Below are 12,001 nucleotides of genomic sequence, written 5' to 3' on the forward strand. Positions count from 1 at the left end.
AAGAAGAGTCCAAGTTAGCGGCGGGGCTCGTTTTGTCTTCCGCTCTCATCATGAACGCCACACAGAGGCACAGTCCAAAAGACCGCAAAAAGGCACAATCATAATCATGCTTACTGGTAAAAGAAAAAGTAAGCAACATGGTGATCTGATTTTTTAAAAATATTTTAAAATCAAGGCCTGGCTGGCTGCTAATCCTCTTTGCGTCAAGGCCTCAAAAGCAGACAGTCCATCAGCCATCCTTCTAAACAGAGGGCAGACAAGGTTATAGGTAGGCAGGCCAGGGGAACTCCGCCTGCCCCTGAACATTGTTCCATGGAATTTGCACAGCAGGGTAGATGGGAATTTGGAGGCTAGCCAACGCTGGGAAGCCATACAAGTCCCTGAGCCAAGCCTTTCACCTTCCTGCATTTCTGAAGCATCAGGAAGCTCCTGGCCAGCATCCCAGCTTGGTAGAACCCATAGAAAACCCCCAGTATTGTAGTATAGGAGAAAGGGCTTGAGAGGAGGGGGGAGGGCAGGAAAGATGCTCATTCAAGATATTGCACATAACATCTGTGGAAAATTATTAGAGGCAACATCAAGTTCATTGTTTGCATTCTCTGAAAGCAGTTGTCTTGATACGGGGGTGGGGGTGGGGTGGGGATACTGTACAATGCTGCTATCTGCTGGTTAGGGTTGGCAACCGTTAAGATATTTTTTCTGCCCAGTTGGGACTTTTGCCTCACGTTCAGATTAAGGTTTTTAAAGAAAAAAATAAAAAAATATTTTAAGAAGTTATCCCCTCCTACTCTGCTCCACCTTCAGGGGAAGGGCCAGAGCTCAGTGATAGAGCATCTGCTTTGCATACTGAAGGTCTCAGAATCAGTCCCAGATAATCCATTCTCCAAGTAAGACTAAGAATGTCCCGTCTGAAACTCCGGAAAGTTATTGCCAGTGAATGCAGATAGCCCTGAGTTAGATGGACCAATAGGCCGCTTCCTATACCTCCCTTTGATCTGACTAGACCCTCTCTCTAGTCTTATCTACCAAAAAAAAAAACCCAAAGCAAACCCCAGGCTGTACCCTAACCTGCCAAAATCCCACCAAGCTCCCCGCAACTCCACCCCCTTATCTCAGTATCTTTCAAAACACACCTAAGAACAATACACGAGTGCTTCGCTTTTCCTCCGAGCTAGAAATACCTGCTTCCTCTCTGGCCCCACGAACCACCACAGCTATCTTATTTGTGTCATCCTTTCCACATCCTAAAGGTGTGCCAATCAAGGGATGTAGTAGTCAGACCACACGTGGAGTCCTGTGGGCAGTTCTGGGTGCCACAATTTAAGATTGACAAGCTGGAACGTGTGCAGAGGAGGGCAGCCAAAATGATCAAGGGGTCTGGAAACCAAGCCTTATGAGGAACAAATTGGGTATGTTTAGCCTGGAAAAGAGGAGACTGAGAGGAAGTATGATAGCCAAATATCTTAAGGGTTTCTACAGGGAGCATGGAGCAAGCTTGTTTTCTCCTGCTCTGGAGGGTAGGAATTGAAATTGAATCAATGGCTTCAAGTTATAAGAAAGGACATTCCAATAAACACCAGGAAGAACTTTCTGACTCCCATGAGGAGAGGTGGATTTAGGGGAGCACGACCACGTTGGTCACGATGGGTCCTGGAGGCACCACAGAGGATGCTGCAACTATTATTTAGAATGGAGTACGAGAGGCAGTGGGGCACCGAATTTTGGCGTTACACATGCTGGTCGCCGCTGAAATTTGAGCCCCTAAGGTCTTCCACTGCCAGGAGAGGTGGTGGACTCTTTCCTTGGAGGTTTTTAAGCAGAGGTTGGATGGCCATCTGTCATGCATGATCTACTTGAGATTCCTTTTTAAAAAAGAATGATTACCGTATTTTTTGCTCTACAAGACTCCCTTTTTCCCTCCTAAAAAGTAAGGGGAAATGTGTGTGCGTCTTATGGAGCGAATGCAGGCTGCGCAGCTATCCCAGAAGCCAGAACAGCAAGAGGGATGGCTGCTTTCGCCACACAGCGATCCCTCTTGCTGTTCTGGCTTCTGAGATTCAGAATATTTTTTTTCTTGTTTTCCTCCTCCAAAAACTAGGTGCGTCTTGTGGTCTGGTGCGTCTTATAGAGCAAAAAATACGGTGTGCAATACTGTCTCCACAGAGAAAAGAACATAGCATTAAGTTTATGGCATTAAGAGATTCCTTCATTGCAAAGGGTTGGACTAGATGATCCTTGGGATCTTTTCCAACTCTACGATTCTATGAGAGTAGGAGTGTTGGCTTCCTACCAAAGAATACAGCTTGGCAGGAAAGAAGTCTACCTAACATGTCCGGCAATTACCTTACCTTTCTCATCTGTGACTACCCATTCAACTTGTGCATGTATGTGGAGCTGTATTTGTTGCAATTTCTTGTTTGTTTGTCTTGCATGCATCCAATTTCCTTCCATTTCGCTGCAAACGTCCACGAAATAAAACCATATGCTCTGCCATAGCAACATTCTAATACAAACACAGACTAATCTTTGTTCACTAGAGTACACAGTTCTTTTTTATTTCTTATTAACACAATCTGCATCTGCATACAGTTCACCCAAATTCCATAGCAACCACACAAATACAAATTAATGTTTTTGGGGGTTTTAAAAAAAAGTTTTCCGGGAAATAGCTTGGAACTTAAAAGGGCAGAATGCAATGTTTGTAAGCAAACACAGCTTGAATTGGGTAGCACTACTGACTATAATTTTTTTCTGTGTCTATCTTCTTGCAAGTTGAGGACTTCTATAAACTAGAAATATGTTGAAAAAGAGTGTCTCTTATACTAATATACCTTATACTTGTTATTAGAAGCAGCAGAGGCAGAAGGAAAATGCTACACAAATAAAGCTCTATTTCTGAAATTACTTGCAAATCCCAATGCAACTAGTGGGATTTATTAAGTTGCAAGTGGCTTGAAGAACTGAAAATAGATGCTTTGGATGCTAAAGCTTCCCTTACTTTTGCCTTTATATGCAGTTGAGAGAAGGAGGCAAAACCAGTCAGAGGCAGCAGCATCAAGTGTTAAATCTCGCAGACCTTTCCTACAACAAGGAAGCACCTGAAACATTCCTGAAGGCTATCTGGAGCATTTAAAAAGACTCAAGAGTATATTGCCTTTTAAAGCATCCTTTCCATGCCTATTCATCCATATTCCCAACTGCATTTGAAAATTTAGCTTCCAGTGATTATGCTTGCCAAATACCTAGGGCATGTTGGTTGTTTTCAGAAGGTGGTGGTAGTAATATATTTTACCAGACAGCACTGTGTACCATTGCCATGTAGGGATGCGGGTGGCGCTGTGGTCTAAACCACTGAGCTTCTTAGGCTTGCCGATCAGAAGGTCAGTGGTTTGAATCCACAAGATGGGGTGAGCTCCCGTTGCTCTGTCCCAGCTCCTGCCAACAGTGGTGTAGCAAGGTCAGGTGGTACCCGGTGCAGAAAATTTCTTGCCACCCCCCACCATCAAAATCTAGTTGCACTCCCAAGAGACTGTGATCTACTCACAGTATAAAAAGACTGCCTGTGATCTACCTATTGTCATTGCCAGGAGCTTTTTTTTTTTTTTTAGGGGATGGTTTGGGGGGCAGCCCGGGAGCACGGGCCTGTCAAAAATGAAGGGGGAAGGGCGCAGCTTCCCCCTCCCCCAACGACTCGGGGAAGGCACGCCAAATGTCACCCCCCTCGGAGATGACACCAGGGCCGTCCGCACCCACCTTGCCCTGCCCCTGCCCGCCAATCCGGCAGTTCAAAAGCATGTCAGTGTAAGTAGATAAATAGGTACCGCTGTGGCAGGAAGGTAAACAGCGTTTCCGTGCGCTCTAGTTTCCATCACAGTGTTACGTTGCACCAGAAGCGGTTTAGTCACGTTGGTCACATGACTCTGAAAAGCTGTCTATGGACAAACACGGGTCCCATCTCAAGCTCCAGTGGTTCACTATAGAGCAGACTTCAGGAATTGTTCATCAGTTCCTACATTCCCTTCAGTTCTGCTGCAGCTATCGCTGCTTACAACCAGCCACACCTTTTCCTGGAAGGGTGCAATACAGATTCATGTAGAAGTGTTTTTAGAATTGCCTCTTTGTGCACATTCAGGAAGCTGGAAAAGCAAACAGGGTGTTGCGAATCCATTTTGTTTTAAAAGGTTGCTGAGTCACACATGGCAACTTGCCAGGTGTGGATCACCCTTTAAATGTGGATCTTTCATAGCCTGGTAAGACATTTTGTTTGGGTGGGCATGTGCAAAATATGACTAAGCCCCTACTAGCCCTTCTGCAAGTTCTGCCAATGCCTCCTGAGCTTTTATCACTACAGTCGTGAACATACATGATTGAATCTATATCCAGCCCCAGTGCCAATACAGTGGTACCTTGGTTCTCAAATGCCTTGGTACTCAAACAACTTGGAACCCAAACAATGCAAACCTGGAAGTGTTCCAGTTTGCGAACCTTTTTCGGAAGCTGACCGTGCTCCATTTTGAATGTTACGGTTCCGATTTGAGTGCCACACTTCCATTTTGAGTGTTACACTGAGGTCTGCCTGTTTTTGCTATTTGTTTTGCGTTTTTGTGGCTCTTTTTTTGTTTTGTTTTTGTGACTGTGTGGAATCCAGTTCAGCTACTGATAGATAGATAGATAGATAGATAGATAGATAGATAGATAGAGTGACTGCAGTAAATTGTTTATTGTTTTCATTTTATGGTTCAATGCTCTTGTTGGATAGTAAAATTCATGTTAAATTGCTGTTTTAGAGGTTGTTTTTAAAAGTCTGGAATGGATTAATCCACTTTGCATTACTTTCTATGGGAATGTGCACCTTGGTTTTGGAATGCTTTAGTTTTGGAACGGATTTCTGGAACAGATTAATTTTGAGAACCAAGGTACCACTGTATTATTTTGCTCCCAAGTATAAAACAGATCACGCTATAGGTTAAGGCAGATGTTACATGAGGAGATATAATTTTGTGACCCAATTTCCAGCCAATTTATATCGGACCGTTAATTCTTTTCTCATTGCCAATAAAAAAGTAGTTTTCAGGAACAGATGTATCAATTTATTTGCTTGTTCAGGAAGTAGGCTTGAGATAGAGTAACAATTTCAATCTTCCTTCCCTGTTCTGCTAGCGCCCCCCACTAGGAAAGGCTACTAGTTAAAATCTTGGGCAGCTATCTGCAGTCAGTTGCAGAGAGTACTTGGTCGCCAGGCTGTTGGTCTCTCTCAGTATAAGTCAGCTTCTCATAGACTATTCCTTGGGGTCCTCTGAACAGGCAGTTAATCTGGTAAACAGACCACATGAATTGTTTGGCTGTCGCTTTGGTATTGCACCAATTTTCTATGTGCCCTGAAACAATTATGGGGTTTGCTACACCGCCCCACCTCCTGTGGGTTGTGTGCTTTTTTTTGGTAAAACAAAGACAATAAAGTCATTGTAATAAATACTTACTCACTCTTTCATGCGAGGACAATGAGCTAATGTTTATTTAGTACTTTGAAGCTGCAAATGTACCAACACATGAGCTGAAGTTGCTATTGCCGCAGCACTTTTTCCAGTGCTTTGTCCAATCTAGCTTTAAATGACTCAGTTAATGAGATGCTCACCATTTCCCCAGGGAGATCATTGCGCAGTGCAGTTGAACAAGTTGTCAAGACTTTCAGGGTACTCATCCAAAATCTGTCAACTGCTTGATTTTGTTGTGTTTTCTTATTTAAACTGAAGTCCATCCTGATCCACCTGGTCTATTTGGCTGATGCAGTTATGGCACACCACTGTCTACAGCTTCCTTATAGCATAAAAGGAGGCAAAAGGTCAGCCCAATGGATCAGGTAGCTAACAATATTCAAGTTCAGGCAATTATCCATGGCCAAATGTTATAGTGAACAGCTTCAAATGCATATACTGTTTGGCTTCTATCTAATACATTAGATCATTTCAGAACTACAAATTAGCAAGGAGCACATTGCACCTTTGCAAATAATTATAGCTGCTTGTATTTTTCTTACTTTATTATGCAAACAGAAAGCTTATTTATTTTAAGCATTCCCAGTTCTGACACAATCTGCTAGCAATGATGGATATTCCTTAGGGCAGCTATGCGTTCTTCTGTTTATATCTATCTAGCTCTCTAAACTGCAGCATTGAAAAGTGATAATTTACCTACCTAGGTCAGGGAGAGATAAGCCCCTTGCCGAGGCATTATTTCCATTTTATAACATTACAATCACATTTAAATTTGTCAGAAGTTCCATCTATCCAGGGCAGGTTTAATTGCATCCATAAGACGACCAGGGATCTATCACTGGGAATTCAATAGGTCATTAAGCTTAAACTATTCATGAGTCGGGACGCGGGTGGCACTGTGGGTTAAACCACAGAGCCTAGGACTTGTCAATCAGAAGGTCAGTGGTTCGAATCCCCACGGCGGGGTGAGCTCCTATTGCTCGGTCCCTGCTCCTGCCAACCTAGCAGTTCAAAAGCACGTCAAAGTGCAAGTAGATAAATAGGTACTGCTCCGGTGGGAAGGTAAACGGCGTTTCCGTGCGCTGCTCTGGTTCGCCAGAAGCGGCTTAGTCATGCTGGCCACATGACCCAGAAGTTGTATGCTGGCTCCCTCGGCCAATTAACGAGATGAGAGCCGCAACCCCAGAGTCAGCCACGACTGGACCTAATGGTCAGGGGTCCCTTTACCTTTTATTCATGAGTCAGGGACCATGCTGAGGAGGGCTGCACTGGGGAGGAATGGTGGGAGCCCCCCCCCCCGTAGCCCTGCTGCTTCCAGGAGCAGGAGGACAGTATAGATTTGGAACAGTGGTTTGCAGAAGGACATAGTTCAGAAGGCAGAAGTTGGGAAGTACTGGAGGGGGAACAGCTAGGAGGAAAAGCACTGGGACAGAGTTAACAGACGCACTGTCTCTGGAAAGCATTCACCCATTCTGCCCAAGGTCAAGAAAAGCAGATAAGGTGGCAGCACAGAAAGCACAGTGGTTACAAGACCAGGTTACAAGACGCGGTAGTGACGTGGGTGATTAGGAAGTGGGTGGGACCCTTAATTGGGAGCACCTTCATTCCTAGGAATGGATTCTCTGTTCTCTCGCCGTGATCGTTAAAGGTTATAACTGGTAAGAAGAGTCCTTTCTCTTTGTTCTGCTTATCTACGGCCAAGGGGGGGGGGAGCTGATTCCCTGAAGCCTGACATCATGCAAACTATGTAACACAATGCAATTCCTTCTTCTCAAACCTATTATCCCAGAGTTTCTTGCAGCCCGGTTCAAGCAAAGTTCCAGGAACATGTTTAGAAGAGTACGTTACGTGTCCTCCGGGAAGCATCTATTTGTTTCAGTTTTCAGTCCTCATGGGCAGAAACTGAAGTCTTAATGAACCATTAAGGCTGTTGATGGGTATAACCCGGCCAAAGTAAGACTGACTTCAGATACTGATCTCACTTCACGTTTCAACTGTCATCACCAATCCACTATGGAGTGTTATTTTGAGGGCACACAGCAGCTGATCCTTCAAGTGCTTTGTATAAATCAAGAGAGAGAAAAAAAGATTGCTGTTCACCACCTTATAAAAGGTAGTTGGGCTGTGATCTTACCACATATACACACAGCACAGGAAGAGACCAGTTACAATGTAAAAAGAAGGGCAAGCAACCTATAGGGTCTTCACGATATCAAAAGCTTGTTTGAATTACCTATGAACCCGACTCCACATCATCAGTTACATTAAGGTAAGTTCTTGCGAGTTTAGTCCTTGATAACAGCATCTTCCCAGACAGGTGCTCTTCTGAGCACACGATGGGGCAAAATTTCTCTAGATTCCATCCACTTCTGCTGCATCATGAGCAACAGATTTGGCTCACTATGTGGTAAAATCTTTCAATAGTATGTTAGAGTAGGGCTGGATCTAGACCCATTGAAGAAGTATTTCAGTTAAACGGGTTGAAAACTTTGTATGAGAAACTGGGTTAGCAAAAATGGAACTCCAGAGCACCATCTTGCGTCACAGTGTTAGAATGTATAAACAATGCATAAAAAGTTTTTTCTTTGTGAATGTAGCTGAGTCCTGGATGCCCTGGCTTTTTCTCATTTTCTTGTTTCAATAAACTCACTAAGGGAAATTCAACACTAATCTCTCCGTAATATTTACATTGCCTGCATTCTTTTTTAAAAAGCTAAATCAATTACGCACACATTTTAAGGTAGCTTAACACTGAGTCAGACCACTGGTCCATCTAGTTCTGTGACTTCTACATGGATTGACAGCTACTTTCCAAGGGTTCAGTCGCCTCGCCGTGCCAAGCTACCTGAAATTCTTTTACCGAAATATGCCCTGGGCTGAACCTTGCACAATTCTTTCTAACAATGGCCTGGTTCGTGCATCACAAAAAGACTGGCTTAGAATGAGCATGCATGCTCGAGGAGATCAGAGGAGCTTTGCTTCTCCCTGGTCATTCTGCTGCTGCACTGCACTAAGCCTCAGTATGTTATCCAAACCCAGGTTTGTGGTTTAGCTCTCCTTTGCAAACCATGAGCAGTAGAACATAGACCAAACCTTGGCTGCAGCTCATGATTGGCTTGGAAAGAACTGGAAGCCCAGATTTGGATGACATGTTAAGCCTAATGATGTCTAAGCACAGTGTAGCAGCAGAACAACTAGGAAGGAGCAAGTGGCTGTGATCACTCTAGGAGCCCACAAACTCACCTCAAGCTGTTGCTTATGCGCAATCCAGATCAAGATATTAAAGCAGGGATTTATTCCAACAAATATTTGTTTCTTTTATGAGTTGGTTGCTTCTGTTTCATGTTCTTTACCACACCCAGATGAAAGGAGAGTTAGGTGTTTTATTAAAAGTATTTATAGCTTTCTACTTCAATAAGTGGAAAAAACAGCCAAGCGTACAAAGATTGGCAACAGAGTCCTGTAAAATTGTAATTGTTACATCAGTGATTTTCACAAAAGAAAGCAAAAGCTAGGCACCTTAATCTATAAACATAGATTAGAACATAATGTAGAACATACATTAACAGATTGCAGTGCTTTTTTAATAGCTATAGGTTTTGGATACTATTAATAAAAAGCAATGCTCAAAACTAATTTGCTGAATATATGTTCAACAAGTCAGGTGCAAAGCAAGTTGCTCCAACTCCACATCCGATTTTGCTTTGTCAGGAACTATCATGGATTTCCCCTTCTTCCTCAGACGAGTTTTCCTGATTGGATTTACTGGCATCTAAAGGAGAGAAGGGGAAAGAAATACAATATTTATATATTTACTAAGCTAACCCCAGCCCTGGTTTTGCACCCTCCACAAATGTTTCCTATTATTCTTTTCAGTTTAAATGGATTCTTATCTACTACAGTATATGCTTTTTTCTATTTTTATTTATACCACTTACAAACTTTGGTGATTAAGTGGTATAAAAATAGGTGGAATAAATGAATAATAAATGCACATTTCCACAGTACATAGTTACTTGCAAAGTAACTATCATTCATTCATTCATTTATAAATTGTATACTGCCCATCTGTAGCTCTCAGAGGTGGTTCACAATATAAAAATGCAATATAAAACTACAAAATACACAATAAAAAATAATAACAAAAAAATAATCCCACAAACCAATAAACCTCCTCCCCCCCAAACACATTTAAAAAGAGTATAAGATGTTCATCACTAATAGGTGGAAGTTCTACCAATTGTTCATGGAGTTACTCCTAAACCAATCCCTAATCAGAATCCAAGAAGGACTGTCATGTGGTGTTGGACTTCTTACCTGAGCATTGTGTTTATTGACTGGACCTGGGCTTATAGTTCTGGAGGTGCAGCCACATAGGCTTGCAATTTCTGAGGAGTGTTTGGAAGTGTAGGAGGGCTTTGTAAGGGTAAAAGATTGCTTGGCTGATTTCTTCTCCATCTCCCTTAGACAGAGCAGTCAGGCTTTTTTCCTTGCCCCTAGTTCCAATGAGGATGGCTTCCAAGTGGTGCTCAGAGAGCTACTTTCTTTAAAACGGGATGCCTGTGACTGCTGCCTCACAAAAACTGCACAGCAATAGACTTTTTTTCTTTTTAAAAAATGTATACCTTCCTTTCTACTGCACAAGGCGGCTCACAACAATTCAAATCAGAATATGAAAATATAATAAAAATGTTCCTTTCTGATGTGCTGTCGGAGACCATGGGTGCAGTTTCAAGTGAGTGCTTCTAGCAATTCGTTGGCCAGGAAGACCACTGAGGGAATTTTCCTGAGTGAGTTTCTTTTCTATTTCATTAAACATTTCTTTCGTAGGACAAAAGGATGCATATTTTTCTATATTCAATGTAACACCTAACTGATGGAACAATGCTACAGTGTCTATTATCTAGCCTTTCCTTCAAGGAATAAAGGCAGCATATCTCTCCCCCCCCCCCCCGTGAGAAAAGTTAGGCTGAGAGATAGCGACTGGGTCAAGGTCACCCGGTGAGCTTTAAAGCTGAAGCCGGGTGTTCCCAATCTTAGTCTGGCACTCTCAGCATACTGGCTCTCATAAGAAACCGTATTTATAAAGCAAAACTGGATTCGTGGAACACAGGGTGTGGTGATGTATCACTAGGTGGAAAGACTCAACATGACAGCCATCATTTGTAATGTCAGGCAGAACAGAATTTGGCATTTCGTTAAAACTTCTGATTTACACAGAGCACTACTGAGAATTGGTCTTGTTTCATGTTGGAAGCCTTTCAACGAAACTAAGACATGACGCATACATGTTGCCTTTTTGTATAGTTCAACATTTCAACATAGCGTTTGCAAGTCTGAGCCAAAGCGAAGATGTTACAGATTCAAGCTGCCCAGAGTTCCAGGACTGACTGGTGTCATCATTTCCTGAAGTGTTTGTCAACCTTCCCCTCCCTCTCCCACCCTCCAGATCACCCCAATTCTCCTGCCACAGCCCTACCAACCCCTCCTCAGATGAGGTCAACAGATATATATATATACACACATATAAAATGCATTTTACAAAGGAAATACACATAATCTTTCTTATGGGTATTTTCATTTAACTAACATTGCTTAACACCAATGTGCCTTTTTGTACATATGAGGCCAAAGGCTTCTTATTAGAGAAATATTACTAAGATGGAGTTAATGGGGAATTGCTACGTAATCATGAAATGCTGAGCAGATGGTCAGCAGGGGTAACACTGGGATCAAGTGTGCACCTGTATAACTTCAATGGAATCTAGACAAGAAAATAAAAGCACTTCACCCAGAAACGGCTGAGGTCACATTTTGTCTACATTAAATCTAGTGTATAATCAATTAACATCTATATGCCAGAGATGTACTGAGTACTGAGATAGAAAGAAATGTTTTTGTCCCTAAGTCTTGTAATAACTTCTATAATCCTTTAGTAATTCTAGCCGTGACTATGCTTGCAGACAGAATGGCGAACACCTGTACTTTCTTTAAACAAGACCAACCATACTAACCCCATAAAGCAGTGTAAACAATCTGATTTAAAATTACTTTTAATTTGAAGGCTAGGGCCCTTTTTCTATTATGGTTTCATCACAGAACACTGCCTGCTTTTTAAGTGGAATACTGGATTTTATTGTGTATGCATATATAAATTCAGGTTGTGTCCTTTGTCAATTTATGCAGCGAAAAACACATACTTTCTAACATATTGCTCAGTTACAAACGTAACCAATGAAATATCAATCTTATTCAAAGACAAGAATATAAATCCAGAATTTTGGTGATCTCATTGCAAGGCCCATTGTAAGATCTTTCAAAGGTGACCAGAACAGAAAGAATCTGCTGTTTCAATAGGCTCATGAATGTTTTCAAAGTTTTTGGGTCTCATAAGGAAAAACATTCCAGATATTTCAATTCTAGAAGTGTTTGGTTGTGACCTGCACTTATATCCACATTACAACTGACTATCTATCTATGTAAAATAAAATAGAAAAATTCTATAT

At 42.2% G+C, this 12,001-nt stretch overlaps 1 protein-coding gene across 1 annotated transcript in view; it reads right to left on the minus strand.

Annotated features, from left to right (window-relative positions):
• Positions 1-8,864: 8,864 nt before the first annotated feature.
• ZNHIT6 (zinc finger HIT-type containing 6) overlaps positions 8,865-12,001 on the minus strand; it is a 39,155-nt gene continuing 36,018 nt past the window's right edge. The window contains exon 10 of the mRNA XM_081194098.1: positions 8,865-9,267. Within this exon, the coding sequence (XP_081050224.1) occupies positions 9,203-9,267 (65 nt within the window). The 3' untranslated portion in view covers positions 8,865-9,202. The remainder of the gene's footprint in view (positions 9,268-12,001) is intronic.

Source organism: Podarcis bocagei (assembly GCF_964188305.1).
Source record: "Podarcis bocagei genome assembly, chromosome: 5".
Taxonomy (NCBI): Eukaryota; Metazoa; Chordata; class Lepidosauria; order Squamata; family Lacertidae; genus Podarcis; species Podarcis bocagei.